General features: G+C 38.4%; 1 protein-coding gene across 2 annotated transcripts in view; it reads right to left on the bottom strand.

The window, feature by feature from the left end:
* LOC150081824 (ATP-binding cassette sub-family C member 8-like) overlaps nucleotides 1-27,195 on the bottom strand; it is a 1,084,700-nt gene that overhangs the window by 959,887 nt on the left and 97,618 nt on the right. For both annotated transcript variants that reach the window (XM_090378918.1, XM_090378919.1), the window contains exon 6: nucleotides 5,078-5,221. In XM_090378918.1, the coding sequence (XP_090235044.1) occupies nucleotides 5,078-5,221 (144 nt within the window). The remainder of the gene's footprint in view (nucleotides 1-5,077; nucleotides 5,222-27,195) is intronic.

Genomic DNA, 27,195 nt, shown 5'->3' with positions numbered 1-27,195 from the left:
AGGGAGACGGGAAATATATCGTGTAAAAAGTATAGATGGAACAGGGTATGTCTGGTGACTTGTAAAGCATATATCATCTTCTAAGGACACAAAAGGTGATATTGTTGTACACAATGGCACCAATGACATTAAGAGTAGGAGATCTGCAGATTTACTTAACAAGTACAGGTCAATGTTGCAAAAACGTTGTGAGTTAGGGTTAAATTTGAAAGTGTCTGCAATTCTGCCCAGACATGACAGGAGGGAGTACATGATGAGAACCTTGTCGATCAATGTGGCCCTGGAGGGAATGTGCAAGGCTCAAGGGGTAAAATTTTTTTTCAGCCTGGTCTATGCTTGTTTACAGGAGAGAATGCTTCTACAGGGATGGGATAAAATTAAATAGAAAGGGTGCAAGAATATTTGTTGATGCTAATCGAGGCAGTGTTGGGTGGGTCGGAAAACTGCTAGCAGGGGGGATTCACAGACTAAAAGGTTAAAAGTAGCAGCAGGCAGAGGTGAAGGTGATTCTTGCACAACTTCTATTATTATAAGTAGCAACCTGGAGGGAGGTGTACTGGGGGTTTCAGGGACTGATGGCCGTCATCGTGAAACAAGTAGGTATATGGGCTGTGTCGGGGTTACTAGGAATAGGTGCATGTATACCAATGTTAGAAGTATAGTAAATAAATTTGATGAATTTGAAGTGTTGGTCAAGACATCAAAGGCGGACTGTTCATCTATATCAACTGAATGCACTTCTTTTGATTTTATGTTTTTTATAATTAACATCATGACACCTCCTTCCTGTCTATCCTTTCTGTACACATTGTACTCCCCAAATTCCAATTCTGCATTCCTAATATCATTGTGACACCACGTCTCTGATATATTGTTGGGATATCAGAGACGTGGTGTCACAATGATATTAGGAATGCAGAATTGGAATTTGGGGAGTACAATGTGTACAGAAAGGATAGACAGGAAGGAGGTGTCATGATGTTAATTATAAAAAACATAAAATCAAAAGAAGTGCATTCAGTTGATATAGATGAACAGTGCACTGTTGAGTCAGTTTGGTGTGACATAAGCACTGCGAAAGCAAAAATAAGAGTGGAGTGTGTTACAGGCCTAATGACTCGAATGAGTACAACGAACAATTGTACACAGAAATAGAGTGGGCTAGTAAATCAGAATGTCTTATAATGGGGGATTTTAACTTCCCAGATATTGACTAGAACTTGTTTTTTTTTTTTTTTTTTTTGGTAGTTTTTGGCGCATCTCGGCTTCTGTGGCCATAATGCACCCTCCCAAGGTTTTTGCAGTACTTTGATCCAAGCCCGAGGCGGGATTCGAACCTACGGCCTTTGGGTTGCTAGGCAGGCACTTTACCCACCCGGCTAGCCCGGTCGGCCTGGAACTTGTGGATTGGTCACTCACACACTAGTAAGACTTTTGTGGATTTATTGGATGATTGTTTTCTGCAGCAGCATATTAGAGAGGCAACCAGAGAGGGTAATACTCTTGATCTGGTTATCAGCAGTGATCATTCGTGTATTAAGAATTTGCAGATAAAGGAACCACTAGGTGTCAGTGATCACAGTATACTGATGTGGGATTTACTTCAAGATATAATTACCATCAGTAGTAAAGGACAGGGTTTTTGCTTCCGTAAAAGTGAGTACAGTGGGGTCAGACAGTTTTTAAATTCTGTACAGTGCGATCAACTGACGAGGTTACCAACAGTAAATTCTAAGTGGAAAGCATTCAAGGAATTAATTGTGGCAGCTACTAAAAGTTTCATACCTATTAAGAAATATTGTTCAAGGTTTATGCCTAAATAGTTATCAAATGAACTAATGAGACTCGTGACAGAGAAGAAAAATGGTTGGGATGCATATAAATTATCAAGCGACTCAGAAGCTTGTGGCAGATATAAGCTAGTCTGTAATCAGGTGACAAAGGAGGTTAGGCAGGCGAAGGCAGATTACGAGAAATCTTTGGCAAAGAATGCTAAGAAAAACAGCAAGGATTTCTTTATTTATATAAACTCTAAAAGGAAGGGGATAAATCTGATTGGTTCACTTCATATCGATGGTTCAACTGTTGATGATCCTGCTCAGACAGCAAACAAACTGAATGGGTATTTTGCATTTACATTCACACATGAGGAGTTATTAAGGTTTGAAAATGACAGAAGGTTATCTAATTGTAGCAGGGTGCTTAATGATTTTGTAATAACAGAGCAAAATGGAGGAGAAATTGTTAAAGTTAAACATAAGAAAGGCACGTGGGGTGGATGGGTTCTATCCAGTTATATTAAAGGAGGTGGCAAAGCAACTAAGCAAACCCTTAGCCATAATTATGAGAGCATCCTTGGACTCAGGGGAGGTCCCCACAGACTGGAGATGTGCAAATGTATCCCCAATTCACAAAGGGGGATCGAAGGGTGACATGAGTAATTACAGACCAGTTAGTTTAACTTCTATTAAGGGTAAAATAACGGAGTCACTGGTAAAAGATGCATAGCAGGATCATCTAGACAAGACTGCAGCAATAATTCAAACACAGCATGGGTTTGTTAAGGGAAAGTCTTGTCGGACAAATTTGATAGGATATTATGATGTGGTTACAAAGGAACTGGATGCAAAAAATAATTTTGATATCATATATTTGGATTTCAGGAAAGCTTTTGACACTGTTGCGCATAGAAGACTATTGTACAAATTGGAGCAGAATGGTATTTAGGGTAAGTTGCTACAATGGATAAAAAGATGGTTGGGTGGGAGAAGACAGAGGGTGGTAATCAATGGGTGCTGCTCTTCTTGGACTAATGTTATTAGTGAAGTCCCACAGGGTTCGGTGTTGGGTCCACTGTTGTTTTGTATATTTATCAATGATATTGATGAAGGTATATCAGGCTTAGTGTTAAAGTTTGCAGATGATACAAAGGTTGGCAGGGTGTTAATGACAGTAATGGCAGTGTGCTACTGCAACAGGATCTAGAAAATTTGGGCAGATGGGCTAAGAAGTGGCAACTGAAGTTTAACCTTGACAAATGCAAAGTACTGCATATGGGTAGAAGTAATCCCAGAGAAACATACCAACTGTGTGGTACTACAATTAAGGTGGTAGAAAATGAAAAAGACCTGGGAGTAATTGTGTAGTCAGATATGAAGTTTTCTGAGCAATGCAGACAGGCTGCCAGGGCAGGTCATGTGGTTTTGTCAATGATATATAGGAATTTTGCTAGCAGGGAAAAGGAGGTGATTGACCCTCTGTATAAGGCAATGATCAGGCCACACCTTGAATACTGTGTCCAGGTTTGTAGGTCTCATTTCAGGAAGGATGCAGATTTGCTTGAGCATGTACAGAGAAAGGCAACAAGATTGGTGAGGGGAATGAAGGGATCCTCTTACCAAGAGAGGCTTAAGTTCTGCAAATTTCAGTGGCTGGAGACTAGGCACCTGTGCAGTGATCTTATTGAGGTGTATAAGGCCTTGAATAGGTTGAGAATGCTGAATTCCAATGGGATCCTTACACTTATTCAGATTACAAACCTAAGGGGGCATAAATTCAAATTAAGAAAAGACAGATATAGACTAGATGTGCGGAAATTTGCCTTTAGCCAGCGGGTGGTCAATTGCTGGAATAAACTTCCATCTGTCGGTGCAGAAGTTGATAGGTTAAATAAATTTAAGGACGAACTGGACAGGCATTTGAAGAGAATTGTGTGATATATTTTTTTTTTGGCTGATGGTGCATAAGCTCATACACTTGCTTTCTTTCACGTGGCACTACTACTACATCTTAGGTTGTTTACTACTACTTCATTAATTTAGATTCCTTCTTTAATTCCTAGGGATCCTTGGACTATTTATTCTGAGTAGATATTGTACTGCAGAATCACCAAATAGCAGACCAAGATTCATCTGAACCTAAGTCATTAATTTGTATATAACGTAATTATTTTAAATATTAAATAAATTATTTTAAATTTCAAAAGGAAAAAACAGACTCCATATATATTAGAACTGAGTGGTTTAGGACAGTTACCCAGTTACTGAAAATAGAATTTCCTATGTTCAAATCACTAAGTAAAATTGCAATCAATGTCAATGTTTTGAATCCACCTTGGGATTCCATTCTCTAGACAAGCTGTTATATTGTAAGGGCAAGTGCACTTTTTTGAGACATTTTATAAACTAACTCAGAAGAGTCCATAAGACAAGAAGGGTATTTGCCATAATGAAATTACTTCTTCACATTACTGATGCCACAAAAAATTCTTAAACATATGCAATTGTATGTTATAATATAATTTAATAATTACATGAATAACTATTGTAATAAACAGAGTAACTCTTACTGTGGCCATGATATTAAGAGTGTGTGTGTGCGCACGTGCACATATATAGACATGCACACACACACACACACACACACACACACACACACACACACACACACACACACACACACACACACACACACACACAGAGAGAGAGAGAGAGAGAGAGAGAGAGAGAGAGAGAGAGAGAGAGAGAGAGAGAGAGAGAGAGAGAGAGAGAGAGAGAGAGAGAGAGAGAGACTGCAATTAGATACTAGCATGCCAATAACAGGAGCTCTTGCTGCATGAAATGTGAACATCAACAGTTTGTTTCCATACAATAGTTCAGAAGAATAAAGGTTTGGACAAAATGGTGGATCCTTGATGTAGACAGCTGCTCTGCTTCTTCATGTATATCAAGTTGATGTAGTTAATAATGTAGAGTAACTCGCTAATATTAGCCCAACTGCAATTTGAAAACAAGAGTCAATCGACAAATTTTAATGTGGTTTTTGTGTTCAGCAGCATAAAATTAGTCGAGCAAGCGAGTATGAGTGTGCGTGAGAGACAGAGAGAGAGAGAGAGTTCTTTTTTCAGAAATGATGCTTTAAAAGATGGTTGTGGACTAGATCCCCGTGTGCTATTTATGTTATAAATCTCTATACATTGGCTAATGAATTAAAACTTCTCTTTGGTAGAACATTTAGAGGGAGTCTGATGCTACATACAAATTATAAAAGAAATTAGATTTATAATTAAAGTACCTACCTTAAAGGGCACTGCCCAAATATAGTGACCCATAGAAAACAACATCATCATATTAAATGCATCCACAGACATATGGTTCACTACTGCTCCAATATCCAATCCTGTTGCTACACTCATTTTTAAAGCTTTTTTATACACCAGGCACTACAAAGAGAACAACACTTAAATGAAACAAATCATTAATTTCTGTTCAAGAAATTATATTATAATTTAAGATCTCCTGGATTTTGTTTAAATCAAACCACAACTATTTTCCTGAATTGCCAGGTTATCTAACATTAGTAGTGGCAAAATGATGGAAGTAAGCAAGCATATAAATAGCATCAGCCAGAAAAAAAAAAAAAAGAAAGAAAAAGAAAAGGGAAAAAAATGGCGAAGGTAAAGAAAGCCAACACGGGAAAACTCTTTCCACTACCACAGTTTCTCCTTGCATTCTTGGTAAACAGATGGTGCGTGTTATTGGTAGTAGAAGTCAATAATTGATTAGTTTTTTTCTCATTATTAAAAACAGATTATTGGAGTTCATGAGTGGGCTGAAATTTACTTACTGGTAAATAAACCCTCCAGACTGCCTCAGTCCTAGGGTGTTTATCCTCCATTACTAGCTGTTTTAAAATAGGAAAATGACTTCTACAGACGGTGCATGTTATCGGTAGTCGCAGAAGTTAGTTTCCTATCGAGAAAAAACAGCGGGAAGGGGGGAATAAACATCCTACGACTGAGGATGTCTGGAGGGTGCACCAGTAAGTAAATTTCAGCCCACTCATGAACTCTGCTTTTAATAATGAAAAAAAAAAAAGACTAATCAATACATCGTTATCGACTTCTACTGCCACTACCAATAGCACGCACCATCTATTTACTGAGAATGCAGGGAGAAACTGCAGTAGCAGGAAACGAGTTTTCCCGGTAAGTTAAGTGAAGTTTCCCATCATTCTCGAGTTGACTTTCTTTACCTTAGCAAAAAAAAATACACTTTGTTTGTCTAATCCTTCTTTAAATGTACTTCTTTAAACCTCCACAACAATGGATGGAAGTTTATTCCAATATTACTTAATCTCTAGTCAAAGGGGCAAATTTAAACACATATATCCTGCAACCATTGTTTTTGAATTAAAATATATGTTCCCTTTGTTGTGTGTGTGTGAGAGAGGTCCACCTTATCTTCCCTTCTACCATGTTGATCTTCCTTCAACACATACAGCATAAGGCTGGATATAGTGCAGTATTTAGGAATCCCAAAATCCATAAAAGACCTAAAATCTGGAAGGTTTCACAAAGTTTTTTTTTTTAATCCAATTATACAATGCTGCTATAGCAGTACTCTGCCAACTTGTCTGTCAGAATATGGCAGACTGGCAATTATTTTTCCATAAATTTTAATGGCTGCTATGCTTATTTGATAAATGAGATTTCTTTTTATTTACTGATTGAATGAGTAACTACATTCAATAAACACATAAATTAATGAAAGAAAGTGCATTAATCTGCCATCCAGCTCATTCTCCCATCCCATCTACAGCCTTTCCATATGTGTTATGGATGTGTTTCACAGCAAATTTTTGTAACCCACTGCAGTTTTCAGTAATGGCAAAGTGAGGTGTCAAAGTTTTATCGGTGGCATAAGGGGAAGCTTTCAACTTCATCATTCTCAGAGGTATCACGCTTCGTGTCTCCCTCTCCTCTATGCAGTATATCATCCCCTCGTGCTGTTGTTAAAAAATTTCTGAACAGGTACATAACTTATTTAATTAATTTCAATTGGCCCTATCATGAAAAAAAAGTCAGTTTCACTTTCCTGTAACTGATACCACATTGTCATGGTGACAAATTTTGATCAACAGCCCAAGATGTTACCCAGCTATTACATTAAAATAAATCACTACAGCAGAGATAAATAATAATATCACCCTCCATAAAAGGATCCAGTATGTGAGCTCGTTATCCAGCAAACAAATTGAGGAAGGCAAATATGCAAATATCCAGTATAGCCAGTATTAGAAAATATTGCTATCCAAATAGCCAGTATTTTCTAATTAAATTTTATTTTATAAGTGCATTAGTTAAATTTTGTTTACATTCAGTTTTTATTATAGTTTTTTTTAGAGATAATAAATTTTGCAACCACTGCTGTATTCTGGAAAATTGCCAATTATTTTCCCATTACAGTCATTTAATCTTTGTTATTCTCACACAGCCAAAATAATAAAGTTTTAATTGTTCCAATAAAAATTCAATTTCTACAGCCATATGAACATTAGTTTTTCACATTGAATCTGTACAGAATATATATTTTTAGTATACCTTTCAGCTGTTTGGATGTTAAATATTTTCTCTAAAAAAAAATAAAATAAAAGCTTTGCAAATTAAAAGAAAATTTTAAGTTAATCTTACTGTATTAATAGTTAATAGTACTGTATTAATACTGTAATAGTTAATCTTCGCAGCAGTCATCCACCTTATCTGAAAGTCAAATTCCCCTTCCTCTTGTGCAGCAGGTAACATATGAGGACTGCTACTTTCTTTCAATGGTGAAAGCAAAGGATATTACTGTATAAATATATTTTTGCCAACAGAGAAAATTCACACTAGCAAGCCAGTGTGAATTGTCTATGCTCGTAATTACAACTGCTATGAGTGAGTGTTGTGCAAGGGGACAATACAAGTGTGATCTTATTGAAATGTGTGAAACTCTATGGAAAATCACAAGAGTGAACTGTCTTTAAAAAAACAGCAATCAAGGTCAACACCTTAATACGTTAGAGAATAACTGTAAAATTAGTTGTCTGTTACAAATTGTTGCTTACTGTAAAAATGTGTCTTTAGGTCATTGCTATCCTTCACCCAATGAATAACCCCAGGGGCTCACATCTGGTGAGTATCATACCCAGGGTTCTCAGCTGGATATAATCATTCTTCTCTTTCTTGGTAATTCCCTTCTACTTCTACTTCTGAAACTCTCTCTCTCTCTCTCTCTCTCTCTCTCTCTCTCTCTCTCTCTCTCTCTCTCAAGGTACTCAGAATTTTTTTTTGGCTAGTGCAGCCTAAGCCTTAGGCTTCCTTCTTGCACCATATGACTAATAATAATAATATTAAGGTGAGATGGGAAACAAGTGATAAATACAAAACGTATTCTTTCCAAAACTAATGATGCAATTTTGGAAAGAATACATTTGGAAAGAATACAGTTACATTTGTATTTATCCTTTGCACAGTTTACACTCATTTTCCAGCAATAAAACAATATTTACTGATAATTCCCACTTGGCAATCATAAGGAGTGAGTGGGGATGAAGAGAGAAAGGGCATCTTAAAATATAAAAATAGCTTACACACATCAAAATGAAATTGCTTCCAATAAAAATACTTATTAAAAGCATTGCACAAATTAGGGAAAAAACTAAGTAAATTTTATTTAATGCTATAATGCAGGTGTTAAAGTATTAATACATATTGAAATACTTAATGGTCATTGTAAAAAAAGTACTGATATTTGAGAAGGGAAAATTTTGACCATCCCCAGTACTGAGGTTCTAAGTATAGGTAGCCCTCGATTTACATCGGGGTTAGGTTCCTGGGGGGACAAGTGCAAATGGAATTGGCGCAAATGGAACCCTTTATATAACGGAGTCAATCGGAAATCACAGGGTTATGTTCCGGGCACCAAAAATTTTACCTACCACTTTGCATCGATTGTTTTATTTTATTAGCATTCTTCATGGTTGTAGTAATAGTCGATGGAGGCATATTCATAGCCCTACACACATTAGGGTGGCTTGCACCAGATTCCATCCTCCGAATATTGCACTAGGATTCAATGAACTTCTTTTATCAGACATGGCGTTTCTTTATTCTATTAAATTAAAAACTTTATAACACAATTGGCAAAAACTGCACATGGATATCACTAATATTTTTATTTAATTTATTATAGTACAATTAATAAAAAAATACTAGCGTAATAAATTTCCAATATGTGTAAATAGCATAAACAACAACCAACTGAATGGTTCATAGCACGGACCTTTTACTACCGCATCCATGAGTGGTTACTCCGATGGTGGGAATCTTTCTCGTCTCTGATATGGATGTGCTAATTGCTGATTGCCTCAGATTGTCCTAAATCATGTGAACAGTGGATAGCACGGTATGAAGCCAATAAATTCTGTCTGAAAATTTTAAACTTTCAACTTAAAAAAAATTTGCAAAAAAAAAAAAAAAAAAAAAAAAACTTGCAAAAAAAAAAAAAAAAAACTTGCAAAAATAAATAAAAATAGCGTTGTGGTTAGTGATTGGCGCTATTGTGAATCGTCGCAAATCAGACCAGCACAAAACGAGTGCTACCTGTATATTTTAATCATACACATTAAACTATATATATTTTTATATATTTCACCTTTATATATATCACCTATATATTTTTATATAGGTCCTAGTTTAATTTATTTACAGTTTTCTTATATAGGCTGTAGTATCTTTTAGTATATAATATTTAACATTTAATTTTTAAGAATTTATGTACTCTATCTTTACTTTGTAAATACTCTATTTTAATTTTTATGTTCTGTTATTTAGTTAGTTGATTTGCTTATAGTGGTATTAAAATTTATATTAACTAACACTTTTTTGATAAAGTAAATCTTAATATAAATTTTTGGATATTAATGTTGTATGTTTTTGTTTAATTTCCCTTGCATAGGACTTCAAACTTTTGATTTTCAAAAAGTCAGTTTTTGTGCCTCAAAAAAAAAACAAAAAAAAAAAAAAAAAACAGGTGGTTTATGTAAAAACCAGCAGTACTATACAAAAAACAAGGGGAAACAGAACATATTTCAGAAAAAGAAGGTTTCTGTAAAGTTTAGAAGCAGTTAGAAAAGCAATATTAGCACTCTTCAGAGTTATCAAATTGAAAAGTAGAAGTGATCACTTATGAGGGCCACTGACTCATAATGAAATCGAGTTAATTAGCATTAGTGGATGCAATGATGCAAGAAAGCAAGCTTATATAGCATCACCGCCAGAAAAAAAAAAAAAAAAAAGAAAACTTTCCCATTTCACACATCCAGTCACTCTAAAAGTCTGTCTAGTTCAGCTTTGAATTTATTTAAGCTGTCAACTTCCACGACAGAAATTTTTTCCAGCAATCAACCGCCCCTGGCTAAAGCCAAATTTCCGCACATCTATTCTATAACTGTCTTTCCTCAATTTGAATCTATGCCCCCTCGGGTGTGAAATCTGAGCAAGAGAAAGAAAGAATCCCATCAGTATTGAGCTTGCTCAAACCATTCGAAACCGTAATACCTCAATCAGATCATCTTGCAGGTGATATGATTGAGTCTCCAGATGCTTAAGCCTATCTTGGTAACAGCAACCCTTTGTTTAACTCACTAATCTTGTTGCCCTTCTCTGTACTCGTTCTAGTAGCTCAATATCTTTCCTAAAATGAGTCCTCCAGACCGGTATACAGTACTCAAGGTGTGGTATGACCACTGCCTTATACAAGGTGATAATCAACTCCTTATCCCTCCTAGCACAATTAATATATATCACTGACAAGACCCCATGAGTTACTATTGCAGCCTGTCTGCACTCTCAGAAAACTTCATATCTGACTACACAATTCTTTTTCTCCACTACCCTGAGTGTAGTACCACACAGTTCGTATGTTACTCTGGGATTACTGCTGCCCATATGCCATACTTTGCATTTGTCCACGTTAAACTTCAGCTGCCACCTCTCAGCCCATTTACTCAACTTTTCTAGATCCTGTTGTAGTAGCATACAGTCTTTAATTTCATTAACAACCCTACCAACCTTCGTATCAGCTGAAAACTTGGAAATTGAGCCTGATATAACTTAATGATCCAAAAGAAGTTTTGAAAGACAACAAACTGATGAACTGAGGAAAAATAACTTTGTAACTGCAAATTGCTTATGAAAGTAATTCTAGGCATGTTATCCTCACTTTTGCAGAATGTCTGTTTTTGTTTCTTTATTCTGGCTTGAATAAAGGTTTTCTTAGTTCTTTTAAATGTTATGCCACTGTTCAAATATCTGAACCCTTCACTCAAGCATACCATGTACTGAGGTCATTACTCCGAGATAATATTAAGAATGTTATGTGGAAATTAAATTTACAAACAGTTTTCAAATCTTCCTCCTCTGTTTTGGAAATAATTTTTGGAAATTTTTTACTAATGATATTGAGCAGGAGATCAGGACTTAACAAGTACAGGGTAATGTTGAGAAAAAAGTCATGAGTTAGGATTAAATTTGAAAATATCTGCAATTCTGGCCAGACATGATAGGAAGAGTACATGTTGAGAGCCTTGTCAATCAATTTGGCTCTGGAGAGACTGTTTCTACAGGGATGGGATACACTTTAAACAGAAGGAGTGCAAGGATATTTCCTGATGCTATTAATTAGTCCATTTTAGCCCACCTAAGCATTAGGTGGGCTAGAAAACTCCAGACCGGTATACAGTACTCAAGGTGTGGTATGACCACTGCCTTATGCAAGGTGATAATCAACTCCTTATCCTTAGCTTGGAGAGATACATAGACTAATAAATTAATCAGCACAGCAGGCAAAGATGAAAGTTATTCTTGCACTGCTTCTAGTGGAAGGTGCAGCAGCCTAGTAAGCAAGGTGCCGAGGATTTCAAATGCAAGGAAGCAGAATGCCCGACTACCAGAATACCTGTACTGCCTGCAGGTTTGGAGGCCTTATTTTAAGAAATTATGTTGATCTCTTGTTACAGGTGTATAGAAGAGCAACGAAATTTGTCAAGAACATAAAGGAATACTCATGCAAAAAAGATTTCAGTTCTGCACATTGTGCTGCTTGAAAAGTATGCATGTGCGCAGAGAATTGATTAAAGTACATTTAATGCAGTATTCTAACTCTTACTTGGACAACATGCACAGGGACAAACTTAAATTGAAAAAGGATGACTGTAGGATAGACTTGTGAAAGAATAATTGTAGAAGTTGGTAATTTGAATAAATTTAAGGAAGAATTAGACATTATTAGAAATGATGACACATGGTGGTTAGGTTTTTTTTTTTTTTTGCTAATGCTGCATAAGCTTGCTTCCTTACGTCATTACATCATTTGCCAGTACTACTAATAATAATAATAACAATAATAAAATGTGTGATACCCGTGGAAAATTGTAAGTTGCTTAATTTCTAAAAGAAAAAAATTAAATAAAAAGGAGAATATTCAGGAACTGTACAGTGGCTACTAAGGAAAAATAAAATTAATGAACATTAAAAATATAAACTATGAAAACTAAAAATTGTAACTGAATAGAATACCTAAGATAGAATTTATATATCTTAGAAAGAAATTTATCTCTTCCTAAGAAAGAATTTATTTTCTTAAGATATTTTTAAAAATATACATACTTTCTTATACAAATTATACTTAGGCCATGACTCATGCAAAGTCAAACCTCATTCCAACACCCTCCCACAGATTCACAAGGTAAATGTGGGGGAGAGAGAGGCACAGGGCATAAAAGAACTGCAGTTATATAAGGAACAATAATCTAGTAACCAGAAACGGTTTGCAAGTGGCTTGGAATACTGACATTGGTAAGAAAAGCTGAACTTATTTCAAAATTATTTATAAGAGGAACATCCTACGTTTAATGGAAGGGATAATATATCACTTCTATTAGCGTTTAGTTCTGTACAGATTAAAGTATTATTCTTTACTACAAGTAAATAAAAAAACTAAAAAAAAAAAAATTTTTTTAAATCACAAATTAGAAAATTAGCAATCTTCCTCAGATTAATCAAAAACATTTTCTTACAAATGCACATCACAATGTCTTGCTCTTTTACGGCTAGTGTGATCATCCACAACCAAAAAACAGAATAGTCAACCATTACAGCTCCTATCTCACCTTCTCTGGTAACTCTTCTTCACTTACGCTACAACCTTGTGGAATTTCTTCCAGTGCTATTTGCAAATAGATAAGATTTTTTTGAAAAAAAAAAAAAAAAAAATCTAAGTGAGAGTGTAAGAAAAGAGCTCGGTTGAAATTTTGATTCCCATTTTTCCATAATTTACAATCAATTTGTCAACGATTTGTTTTAATTTTTTTGCTGTTATGTTAGCAAAAACATTGTCCACTACAAGGTAAACTAACTGCCATGCATTTCATTCAGCATCAGTCATATTTTCTACCAATTCTTGTGAAGCTAATATCTGCTTAACTTTTGGACCACTAAATATTTATACATTTTATTACAACATTGTCATTGTGTTTGTTATTGCTGCTGTTGGTATGAGTAATGCAACAAAGGGCATGCTCAAACCATTCAAGGCTTTATAACCTCAATCAGATCACCTTACAGGTGCCTAGTCTCCAGACACTGTAATCTACAAAAATTAAGCCTTTCTTTGTAAAAGCAACCCATCATTCCATTCACTAATCTTGTTGTCCTTTGTACTCTTTCCAAAAGCTCAACATCCTTCTTAAAATTAGGCCTCCAGACCCGTATATAATGTGGCCTGACCACTGCCTTATACAAAGGGATAATCACCTCCTTATCTCTGCAAGAAAAATTCCTGTATATCATTGACAAGACACCATGAGCTACACTTGCAGACCATCTGCACTGCTCAGAAAACTTCATATCTGCCTGCACAATTACCCCCAGATCCTTTTCATTCTCTACCACTGTCAGTGGTAGCCACAGATTTATTACTTACTCTGGGGTTACTGCTTCCCATATGTAGTACTTTACATTTGTCAATATTAAACTTCATTTGCCACATCTCAGCCCATCTGCTCAACTTTTCTAGATCCTGTTGCAGCAGTGTACCATCATTAACAACCCTGCCAATCTTCGTATCGTCTGCAAACTTGGACATTAAGCCTGATATACCATCATCAATATCATTTAGAAAACAACAATGGACCCAACACTGAACCCTGAGGGACTCCACTAATAACATTAGTCCACGAAGAGCCATGTCCATTGATTACCACTGTCTTCTCCCATTCAACCATCCCTTTATCCATAGCAGCAATTTGCCACCAATGCCACACTGCTCCAATTTGTGCAGCAGTCTTCCATGTGCAACAGTATCAAAGGCCTTTCTAAGATCCAAATATATGATATCAATAGCATTGCCTTTTGGCTGTTTCACCTCAACCCAGAGAGCCAAAGGTTTGGATCTTGTTTTATCTAATAAGGTTTGGCTGTTGGTAGTACTTTTCCTGATCTGTAACCAGTTATAGTAACAGGCCTTGAAAATTACTGAGTTGTAATCTGTATAAAGAACATGAAGGTGTTGTGAGAATGCAGGAAGAAGTTGTTTAGTGGCGTGATCAACATTGTCATTTCCCAAAATTACAGAAGTCCCAGGATCAAGCAAAATATTACTGACTGACTGGACTCATTGAAGGAGAGTAATAGGTAGTGAATGTTTTCCAGTGTAGGATAACAGATGTGAAATTTGCCCTTATGGCAAAAATTATACTGAAAGTCAGAGCACCTTTGGATTCAGGGGAGTTCCCTGTGGACTGGAGATGTGCATATGTATCCCAATTCACAAAAGGGAATCAAAAAGGTGACATGAAAATTTACAGATACCTATTAACTTAACTGCTGTTCAAGTGAAAATAATGGAGGCTGTGGTTAAGGCAGTAGTGTAGGCCCATCTAGACAGGAATGCAGTCACAGAATTGATTTGTTAAGGGGGAAATCTTGACAGACCAACCAAATCTTATAGTATTTATGATGCAATAAAAGCAAAAAATAATTTTGCTGCCAGCATGCTCATTATGAGAATAATTAGATAAACATATTCTGCAATAATGTAAAACTTGCATAAGCGACGTCTTTTTCTGTAGTGAAAAAAACTACAGAAAAAGACATATCAAAAACTGTAGTGGAAGTCTTGCAAATCAGTTTCCAGTAGATTCCACTCTTTTAAAAGGCGCCTCCATAGCCAGGTAGGAAGGAGCAGCAGTGCATAGCACACGCTTCTTGATTAGACTGGGATTCGAGCCCGTCACCACCAAATATGGAGGATGCCGAAAGGTCACCACCGCATATCACGGAACAATATGGCCTTAGTTACTAATGCTCCTAAAAACCAAATAACAAACAAACAAACAAAACAAACTCTTTTAAACAAGATGTCAGGAATACAGCATTGGATTTGGTTAAACAATAAGAATATCCTCACTGATATATCCAATTCTTACTGATTAGGGAAATATGGCGCTTTACTTGAATAGACTTCTCGGGTATAATTCCAATTACTCTGTGACCAGGATTCATCATCCAATTCTGAAGATTCATGTCTGGAAAGTGGATTGGGAATCAGCAGGTTTCAATTATGTGTCACCAGAACAATGATACGTTGAGATACACAGACTTTTTAAACTTCGATATATACGCTGAAAGAACAGAATTTATAGGATACCTGGTTCCTGGGCAATGCGACACTGTCACCCCTCTAGCTAGTGGATGAACCCACAGCTCGGCAGGTATATAGGTACACATTCATGTAGACGATAATTTGATGTCAGTATGGATAAACATCATGAGTTAACTGACTTTTAAAGAGGGATGATAATGAGTGCCCGATGCATGGGTCACTCTATTGAAGAAGTGGTACAGAAATTGCACTAGCCCCATTCAACAGTATCAAGAGTGTATCGGGAATATGCCATTTCCAGAATAACATCTCATCGTGGAGAGCACTATGGACCAAGAAATGTGGTGGATGGACATAGCCATCAACATCTCTCTCGCATTGTTTCAACCAACCAGAGAGTAACAGTGGCACAAATCACCACCGATTTCAATGGGGGACATGCCAGAAACCCCCAAGACCATCAGGTGATCATAAGCCGCAATAAGGTTATGGGAGCCGCCAACCCACCAGAGTCCCACTGCTAACACCAAGACATAGGACTTTACACCTCAACTGGGCAAAGGTACATCAGCACTGGACCTTGGATGATTGGAGATGGGTCTCCTGGTCTGATGAATCGTTTCCAGTTATTTTGAGAGGACGGGAGTGTGCATATCTGGCAGAAACCGTACAAAGCTATGCGCCCATCATGTCAACAAGGAACTGTTCAGGCAGGTGATGGTCTGGGGCATGTTCAACTGGCACATGTTGGGACCTCTGGTACATATAGATGCATCTCTGAATGGTCCAGGTTACATGTCCATCCTTGCAGACTGTCTGCATCCCTTCATGGTCATTATGCACCCACAGGGGAATGGACTCTTCCAGCAGGACAACACTCCTCCCCACAGGCCTGTAGTAACTAGAACATGGTTTGAAGAGCATTCCGCAGATTTTACCACCATGGAATGGCCTTCCCATTCACCAGACATGAACCCTGTGGAGCATCTTTGGGATGCTGTGGAAAGGTCTATTGAAGCTTTGGATCCTCCACCCAAGAATGCGGTGGAATTATGGACAACGGTGCAGCAAGCATGGATGGAAATACCTGTGGAACGCTTTTGTGAAGTAGTGGACTCAATGCCTCACTGTGTGACTGCCCTTATCCAGATGAAAGGTGGGCCTACCCATTACTAGGTAAGTATCCCATGATTTTTGTCCACTCAGTGTATATACACCATACGAAAGTAGCAGTTATCATAATAGTTTGTGGGCTCTTTCCATATTACAAAAGTAGCAAAGGAAAAATACTTTTGTCATTCTCAAGCTACTTCTCTCTCTCTCTCTCTCTCTCTCTCTCTCTCTCTCTCTCTCTCTCTCTCTCTCTCTCTCTCATGTTTCCTACTTCAAGTGGGTACCATTATTTGAAGTACATATTAAATCTCTATTAAGTAGATGTTTTATCACTTTAAATTATTGGTTGTTATATTTTTGTTTAAAATTAGTAGTTAATATTCATGTTTATTTAATAGAGTAAGCGAAATTGTTTCTTATATGGCCTCCAAAATTTCTTAAAAATAAGAGCCAAGAATAAGAGGGATATTTCACATTCCTTTTCTATATTGGCATTTTGTATTCCTTAGTTCATACTGTAGTTCCATTCAAGTATAATTCGTATTAGAAGTGTTTTTACTAGGGATATAAACTAAGTTAATAACATTAAGAATGTAACTGTATAGTATAATATATATCATAATCTAGTAGTACATTATATAATGCAGTTTATAGCATAATATGTAGTATTGCTTCATATACTGTTTACAGCTCACCTTATAACCTGCAAATATTATTGCACTTAGGTATCTCTTACTTTACACTATTCTAAAATTAAATTTAAACAGAAATTATGCTCCAGACTACAGCAGCAAAGCATATAGCTCACAGCAGACAGAATGCTGTGACTCAACTGAAGAGGGCAGTTCTCTCATGAATTGCAAATTCAGGAAATGTGTTACTTGTTCGATGCTTGTAGATATATTTGTAATAGGATATGTACAGCCAAAGGGGATGTCTTTGTGGATGTTCAGTACAAAGAATGTGGGGAAATTAGGTGAAAACTTGGCATTCTGATGGGTATTTATGAGAGCTGGAAGAACAGAGTTGATACCCTCAAAGGAATTAAAATGGGGGGGGGGGTCTACCATCAAGCTCTCAGATACCAATCTCAATGCCAAGTATCAGAGAACAACACAATAACAATCTCTAGGCAAAACGCTATTGCTGGTGACTCTGTCATCAGAAAAATAGGAAATATATTGTGCAAAAAAGGTAGGCTGAACAGGAAGACCAAAGTAGGTCTGCCAGGAACAAAAGTTAATGATATTGTATAGCAGTTATCTTTTAAGGAAGCAAAAGATAATACTGGTGTACACACTGTTAAAATCAATAACTTTACTAGAGCATTAACAAGAATTTCAAGAGCTGAGTGGGGGCTCTCGAGAAGGACTTTAAAAATTTATTATAATGCAGTATTTATCCCAATGGCCACCTATACTGCCGGCACCTGGTTTCACAGAGCATTAATTGTTAGATTTAGAAACAAATTATATTCTTTGCAGAGAACAATTTTATTATCCACAGTTAGAGCATGTCATACAGTGTCGACCCCTGCCTTACAAGTCTTAGCTGGAGTTTTGCCCTTAGACCTATATTTGATCTTTAAAGGATTGTCTTACAGGTTAAAGAAGCAAATCCCGACAGAGTTTATGGGAATCACTACTGACTCTCAGCAGGATATCAAGCGTGAAAAAAAGAGAATCTGGAATGAATTGTTGAATGATTGGCAGACCTGCTGGGACACAACCTCTTTGGGATTGGTGACACGAGGCTTCTTCCCAGAAGTGACTTTTCTTCACAATAAAAAAGTAGTCATGGCTTTCCATCGATCTATACATGTCTTACTTGACCACAGGACACAGATCATTAAATCAGCAACTCTTCAGGTTCAAGTTGGGTACCACAGATTTGTCTTTGCGGTGAGAGAGAGAGAGTTGGGATCATGTACTGTATTCATGTACTAACTACAAGGATCAGTGAAGAAATCTCACAAATTATTGTGTTCTACAGCCTGGCCACAAATCTTTGCTTATCCAGAATGCTGAGATTTTTCGGGCATTTCAAACTTTTGCCAGAGAAGTTTTTGAGAAAATATGGCAGCTGTTATATACAGTTTCATCTTCTGGATCATCTGGGATCAGGATCACTACCTCATAATTGTTCTCATGGTCTTGAAATGGGACCTCAATTAGGACATAATTTTATACTGATTGTAGCCTCATTTGTCTTAATTTTGTATATAATGTATAACAAAAAAAAAAAAAAAAAAAAAAAAAGTGTTTTTCTTTCCCTCTGGAGTGGGCTCCCAGAGGGATCTGGCCCACCTTTTGGTTACATCAGGTGTGTCAGCATCTCGAATTGGGACAGTATAGTGTATAGTGTGTTCGTGTCTAACGGCACCAGGAGTTTCTCCCATTTCCGCATTGTGGGTGTAACAGTTCACTGTAAAGGCCAGAGATTTAAAAGTGTATGAGTGTAGTGTTGTGTATTGTTGTTCTGGCCATTTAGCCACAAGACCCCAGCAGGGGTCTAGCAGCCACACTATGCCTTGTGGAGGCAGACTAGGTACACTAGTATCGAAATATTTACTCTGGCAGGTCCTACCACCTAATTTCCTGAGGTTTCCTAGGAACTAAAAAAAAAAAAAATATATATATATATATATATATATATATATATATATATACACACACACACACACACACACACACACACACACACACATACACAGGGTGATTCACTACCAGTGCGACAAACTTGCAGGAGGTGTAGGGGCACAAAGACGAATCGGAATCACATAGCATTGCAGGGTCTGAAATGCCTTCGTCATGCAGTAGAGGACGTTGAGCGGGAGGTCGCGTGAACAGCGATCCCGCTGGAAGTCAACATTTGCGAACTGGTTCCCAAGGCAGAAGGATGGACGAGTATTTAAACGTTGAACTGGCCGACATCCACCTCGCGTATGGAGCTGCGGACTGTAACAGGCACGCCGCTCTGCGCTTGTACCAGGAACGTTTCCGGCACAGGCGTGCTCCTCGTCATACGATTTTCGCACGTGTGCACAGAAGGTTATGTGAGACTGATTGTTTCACGAGCAGTACCATGAATCAAGAGCAAACGACGAGGATGCCAGACAATGAGGAGAATGTCCTACGTCTTGCAGAAGGCAATCCGAGTACGAGTACTCGAGCGATAGGCCAACGATTGGGTATTTCCCAATCCACTGTATGGAGGATACTGTCAACAAACCAAATGAGTTCATACCATCTGCAATGCATCCAATCATTGGAGCTTGCAGATTATCCACTCCGGAGGACTTTTGCTACTTGGTTTCTTGAACAGAAACGGTTCGCAAATGCTGACTTCCAGGGGGATCGCTGTTCACGCGACCTCCCGTTCAACGTCCTCTACCGCATGACGAAGGCATTTCGGACCCTGCAATGCTATGTGATTCCGATTCGTCTTTGTGCCCGCTACACCTCCTGCAAGTTTGTCGCACTGGTAATGAATCACCCTGTATATATATAATAATATAAAATTTTCGCTCGTTGGGGGTTAAGAAAATTGAGTAGAGAGGCCAAATGAAATTTAGTCATTATTAAATTTTAAGTTATGTGGGGTATACACTAGTGTATTAGGTAGAGTGGGGGGAGACAGAAGGCTGGGGGGAAAAGACAGAAATATGGAGACAAAAGAGAAGGCGACCCCCAGATAATCAGTGGGGCAGGCCCATGCCCCGCCAGGCGAAGAGAGGAGTGAAGGTGAGGGGACGGAAATACCATCCCCCTCCACCTGCCGGGGAGAGGGGAAAAGATAGGATCATACAAGGGAGCATGGTTTGAGAGCCAAGGTGGCCAGCAGCAAGCTGTAGTTGGTCTTCAGTGGTATTGGTGTTCCCATTTGGGATATCACTCATGGAACCAGGTCCCGTCCAGTTTAGTCAAGTCAGTTCTTGTCCTTTATTAAGCAGGTTCAGTTGTTATTCCTGGTTGTCATGTATAGGGTTCAGTTGTGCTCCATTGTAGCGAGCACTCGTCTTCTTGCGAAGAGCTCTTGGGCATAGCAGGAGAAAGCCAGGTACTCTTGTTTCGTATCCAGTATGGTGTGCTTCCATCCTCTAGGACAATATAGGATCTTTGTTATTAGGATGTTGCGGAGGTAGTCATAAAGCTGGCAATCATACATTAGATGTTGTCAGCTCTCCAGACTGCCGCAAACACAGGTGGGGTCCTCTTCAATTCCCAAAAGGAAAAGTTTGGCATTGATGGCACCATGTCTGGTGAGAAGTACAAGTACTACTGGAACTGGTCCACCTTCCCGTGGTGTGGATAAACGTCACACACACATTTGTCAGCCACAACATTTGTAGCGATACTGTTCTTCTCAGAGATACAAGTTGGAGTTGAACTGACATTTTAGGAGCCGCCCTTTACATATACACATGTCCACATGGTGTTCACACTGGCACTAACAGCATTAAGAATAAAAGATATGAGGATTTACTTAACTGGAACAGAAGCCAAACTAACAGGTCATTAATTACATGTATCACCTTTTGATCCCCCTTTGTGAATTGGGGATACATTCACACATCTCCAGTCTGCAAGGACCTACCCTGATCCAAGAATGCTCTTATAATTATGGCTAAGGGTTTGCTTACTTCCTTTGCTGCACCCCTTAATATAATTGGATAGATTGCAACTATCCAATTATATTATCCAAAGGTGCCTTTCTTATGTTTAACTTCAACAATTTCTCTTTAACTTTCCTCTCAGTTATTACAAAATCATTTGGCTCCCAGTTAGAGTTTGATAAACTCCTGGCATCCCCTTCTCTAAAGAATTCCTCAGATGCAAAATACTCATTCAGTTTGAGAGCAATCTGAGCAGGATCATCAACAGTCGAACCATCAATATAAAGTGGACCCATCTGATTCATCAACTTCCTTCTAGTGTTTAAATAAGTAAAGAAGCCTTTGCTGTTTTTTTTTTGTTTTTTTTGCATCGTTTGCTAAAGATTTCTCGTTATCCACCTTCACTTGCCTAGCCTCCTTTGTTGATTGCAGACTAGTTTACATCTACCATAGATAATTTATATACATCCCGTGCATTTTTTTTTCTCTGCCACAAGGCTCATCAGTTCATCTGAAATCCATTTAGGCCTATACCTTGAAGGAAATTTCTTAATTTCATACCAAATAATCTGCCAAATGTACCATCAAGACACATGCAGCATGTTTATTGCATAAGCCAGTGATTCTGGTAATGGTTATATTTTTGTCAGCCCCAACAACAGCAGCCCAGCACCGAGCCACAGTATTGCCACCTTGTCTAATAACAGTAGAAATGTTTGCAGGATGGCCCTTGATAATGCCCTTTGAGGTATAGAGCACTTATATACATAATATGTGACAGTTCTTTTCCTGAATGACTTTAGCTAGTGCATTCATCAAAGTGACCTTTGACAGTTCAGTTGTATAACTGTAGTTGTCACTCTGTTATTCACTCCATATTTGGGAGTGTTTTCCATAATCTGTTCTGGCTTTGACAAGGTCTATGGCTCTGGCATATTCTGAGCATTTGTTGTAATGGTGAGAATGATTAGCCAGTTTCTTTCTTGCCTTGCAATTAGCACAGGTAGGTGGTTTATTCTTATTCAGGGATTCTGCGAAATTGTGGCCAGTGCTACCACAATGGTCTCCTGTTGGCAGAATTTAGCCAAATGGCCATATTCCCGACACTTAAAACATCTGGGATACTATTATATAATCTTTTATATTGTGGCAGTACAGTCCTGGTATATCTTTCCCTGTTGGATAACATGCACAGACCATGCTGCAAAAAATTCTACCCCAAGAACTTTGCACATTCTCTCCACAGCCTAACTGATTCACGATGCTTTCAACATGTATTCCCTCCTTTGTGTCTGGGCAGAATTGCAGACACTTTCAAATTCACTCTTAACTTCACTTTTTTACAACATTGCCCTGTATCTGAGGGCTAATGAAATAAGCCCTCAGATCTCTTACTCTTAAAATCGGTGCCAACATGTAAAATAATATCACCTTTTGTGCCCATAAAAGATGCTATCTGCTCTAGCATCATGTACTTTTGTGACTGGCAGACATTAATCTTGGTTTGCCACCCCAATTTTAATTCCTTCAAGAGCATCTACCCTACTCTTCAAACTCTCATAAATGCCCATCAGAACGTTGAGCTGGTGCCTAATTTCTTCACACTGTCTGCACTGAACACACACAAAAGACATTCCCTTGGCTTTATCATGGCCGTTCCAAAAAAAGATTGGCAAACATTGCACAAGTTGCACATTTTATTAGGCTGTCATTCATAGGAGAATCATTCCCTTCAGTTCTTCCCCCGAGCCACAGAATTTCAACTACTTTGTGTGCATTGCCATGCTGCTCTGCTCTGGGGCATGATTTCTGTTTAAATACAATTTAATTGATCAACAATGAAAATTAATAAAATCATGTAATTGAAAATATTACGCTAGGCTAATAGATTTCTAAATGCAGCGATATATATTATGCTATCACGTTTTATGTTATACCTTGTGCTATCAAGGTCAAGATATATATTACACTGTACCATTATGATTGTAGTTTTAAATTAGCTATATCCTTATTAAAAAGTAAATTTTCTTAGCTAAAAACAAAAAAATATATACACTGGTGTTCAAAGAAAGTGCAGTGCAACACCCATTAAAATTGTAATTGTCGTCCGAATAAAGTAAGTATATGGCAATATTTCTTATAGATTGCATCAGATAAGATTGACACGCGTAGGTGATGCGTAATATTGCATCAGCTGTTACTTTCAGCTATACAGGGTGTTTCAGTTAAACGTTTCAGAACTTCTAAGAGGGGTAGGGTACATCCTGACAACTCGAAATCATATAGCAATGTGGGGTCGGAAATGCTTTCCTGAAGCGGTGTTGTACACAGAAGCACCATAAAGAAAAGAGACCGTAAGTGAGAAATCGTTTTAATAATACATGAAAAGAAGCAAAAGGTACATGGATTAAAGTAAGTGTTCGAAGTTTCTTCCACGGGCTACAATGCACGCCTCACATCTCCGACGCATGGACATCCGAACATTCTGGAATACTCCAGGCGAATTTCGAATTTCTTGAACAAGAACGCCAAGTTAGTAGGATGGATGATTACACGAACGCAGAGTTAGCCGATATGCATTTGGCGTACGGGGCTGCAAATTGTAGTGGGCCAGCCGCACAGCGTTTGTACGCGGAACGATATCCGACGAGACATATTCCCAGTCATAATTTCTTTGCAAGACTGCACCAGAGGTTAGCTGAGAGAGGTTCATTTGAAAGAGCTGACAGGGACAGGGTAAGAACAGCACGGACTCCAGCCGTCAAACAGAATGTGCTGCAGCATGTACAGGGGAATCCAAGAACAAGTACACGAAGTCTAGCAAACGCAGTCGGGGTTTCCCATTGCAGTGTCTGGAGGATTCTCCGAGAACAAGACATGCATCCGTTTCACGTGCAGCGTGTCCAGACACAGCAACCGGAGGATTATGCACCTCGTATTGCTTTCGCACAGTGGTACCTTGGAAAATGTGCTACAAATCCCCTTTTTCCTGCTGAAGTGTTGTTTTCCGATGAGGCATCCTTCACAAGGGAAGGAATTTTCAACACGCATAACGACCATATCTGGGCGGTCGAGACCCCGCATGCAATACGACGTCGTGCAGCACAGATTCGATTTTCGGTCAATGTATGGGCCGGTATTATGGGAGATCACCTCATCAGACCTTACCTGTTACCGTGTCGTCTAACCGGACCTATCTACTTGATCTTTCTGCAGCAAGTATTGCCACAACTTTTGAGAGATGAACAGATTTCTGCATCGACGCAACAGACAATGCGGTTCCAACACGATGGAGCCCCTGCCCATTATAGCGGAGATGTTCGTAACTACCTGGATGTCACATTTGGTCAACAGTGGATCGGACGTGGTGGTCCCGTGCGTTAGCCTGCTCGGTCACCCGACCTATCATGTCTTGATTTTTATTTCTGGGGTCATATGAAATCGCTAGTTTATGACACCCCTGTTGACAATGCTGAGGAGCTGGTTGCAAGAATCGCAGTAGCTGCCGAAGAAATTCGAAATTCGCCTGGAGTATTCCAGAATGTTCGGATGTCCATGCGTCGGAGATGTGAGGCGTGCATTGTAGCCCGTGGAAGAAACTTCGAACACTTACTTTAATCCATGTACCTTTTGCTTCTTTTCATGTATTATTAAAACGATTTCTCACTTACGGTCTCTTTTCTTTATGGTGCTTCTGTGTACAACACCGCTTCAGGAAAGCATTTCCGACCCCACATTGCTATATGATTTCGAGTTGTCAGGATGTACCCTACCCGTCTTAGAAGTTCTGAAACGTTTAACTGAAACACCCTGTATAAGCACGATCTGCAAGAGTTGCAGTCATTCCTGCTGCACCTAACTTGCCCTCTTGTGTCAAGAGGGCAAGTTAGGTGCAGTTGGTGCCACGAAGGAAGGATATTCTTATTATGTGAGGAAGGATATTCTTCCCATCATATTTCTTATAGAGTGCTTGTAATCTGTCAACAGTGAGTAGATTTCTTTCAAACTCAAGAATACTGGTTCTGCTGAAAGGAAAAGGGGAACCGGACTCAAAACGGGTCTCTATGCCAAAACAGGACTGCATTTTGAAGCACTTATGCCTTAAAAACCATAAAGCTTCTTCATCTGAGCTGAAAAGAGAATGAGAAGAACATACAGGAGTGGTAGCAAATGCAGTAACAGTCAGAAGATGCCTCTTCAAAAATGGACTTGTAGCCAGTCGTCCTACGAAGCCCCTCCTCTCACAAAAAATGCCTGATTAATTTGGTGTAAGGAACATGTCAAATGAGCAGTGGAAGTCAGTTATTTTTTGGAATGAGAAGAAATTATTAACTGCATGGCTCTGATGGAAGACAAACGATTAACCGTAGACATGGTGAAGAATACCATTCAGACAGTATGGTGTCTACAGTGAAATTCCCTACCAATCGAATGATATGAGGGTGCATTTCGTATTGCAGAGTAGGTCACCTGCAGTTTATAAAAGGTTCTGTAAATGCCAATGGATACCTGGCTATATTGGAAGGCAAATTTCTGCCAACCATTAGAGACCATTTCAACCTGCCAAGTAACTGCATTTTTCAGGACAACTCTGCTCCTTGTCGTCAGGCGAAAAGTGTAAGTAGGCACTTCTGTAGTTACTTTAGCTTCATTTCTGCATTAGAGGTTCAACAGTAATGTGTTTACATTTGTTACAGGTGAAAAAATTGTTGTAAGAACAGTCCATTACAACTCTTAGCTGGCCAGGAAACAGTCTGGACCTGTTTCCTATAGAGAACTGTTGGAATCGTGTGGATTCTGCACTTGCCAGAAAGAAACCAAAGACCCTTCGTGAACTTCAGGAAACCATAATTCGTGTTTGGAACCACGAACTATCAGTTGATTATCTTAAGAAAATGTTGTAAATACCTCAACAGTGTGCTGCTGTTATCAGGGCCTCAGGCGGTTCAACTAAATATAAGTTTGCATCTGGTGAACTTTTCATTTTGTTTTCCATTTAAAATTATAAACTGAAGCAAATTGAGGGCTTCTGATAACATTTCAGCTATAATTGTTGTGTTTACCAAAACTGTTGTATAAAGGTTGCAAATGCTCATTTTGGAATATTTTGAGAGCACCTGTCAAATATTACTTAGATATGTCTTAACAATTAATAAATATCTTTTGTTTATATTTCTATTTGTGATGCTAGTCATTAATGTAACATGCCATCCCGAAAAAGGGTTAGAAATGTGAAATTCCTAGGTGATGGTTGGAAGAACAAGGTAAGAGGAACAAGGTAAGAGGAACCCCTCAGTTCCCCTCACCAATCTTGTTGCCCTTCTATGTACTTGTTCTAGCAACTCTACATCCTTCCTTAAATGAGGCTTCCAGACCTGTATGCAGTACTCAAAGTGCAGCCTGACCATTGCCTTATACAAGGGAATAATCACCTCCTTATCCCTACTAGCAAAATTCCTGTATATCATTGACAAGACCTAATGACCTGCTCTGGCAGCCTCTCTGCACTGCTCAGAAAACTTCATATCTCACTGCACAGTTACCCTCAGGTCTCTTTCGTTCCCACTTCTCTGAGTGTAATACCACACAGTTGGTACATTTCTCTGGGGGTTACTGCTACACATATGTATTACTTTGCATTTGTCAATATTAAACTGCAGTTGCCACTTCCAAGCCCAACTTTTCTAGATACTCTTGCAGTAGCACACTGTCATTAACAACCCTCCCAACCTTTGTATCATTTGCAAACTTCGACACTAAGCCTGATATACCTTCATCGATATCATTTATAAATATATAAAACAATGGACCCAACACCGAACCCTGTGGGACTCCACTAATAGTCCATGAAGAGCAGCACCCATTGATTACCACCCTCTGTCTTCTCCCACTCAACCATCCTTTTATCCATTGTAGCAATTTACCCTTAATACCATTCTGCTCCAATTTGTACAGTAGTCTTCCATGCGCAATAGTGACAAAAGC

This window comes from Mastigoproctus giganteus, chromosome 8 (genome assembly GCF_048544385.1).
Source record: "Mastigoproctus giganteus isolate SK-2022 chromosome 8, ASM4854438v1, whole genome shotgun sequence".
NCBI lineage: Eukaryota > Metazoa > Arthropoda > Arachnida > Uropygi > Thelyphonidae > Mastigoproctus > Mastigoproctus giganteus.
Note: the sequence above shows the minus strand (reverse complement) of the source record. Positions and strands in the feature narration are given on the sequence as shown.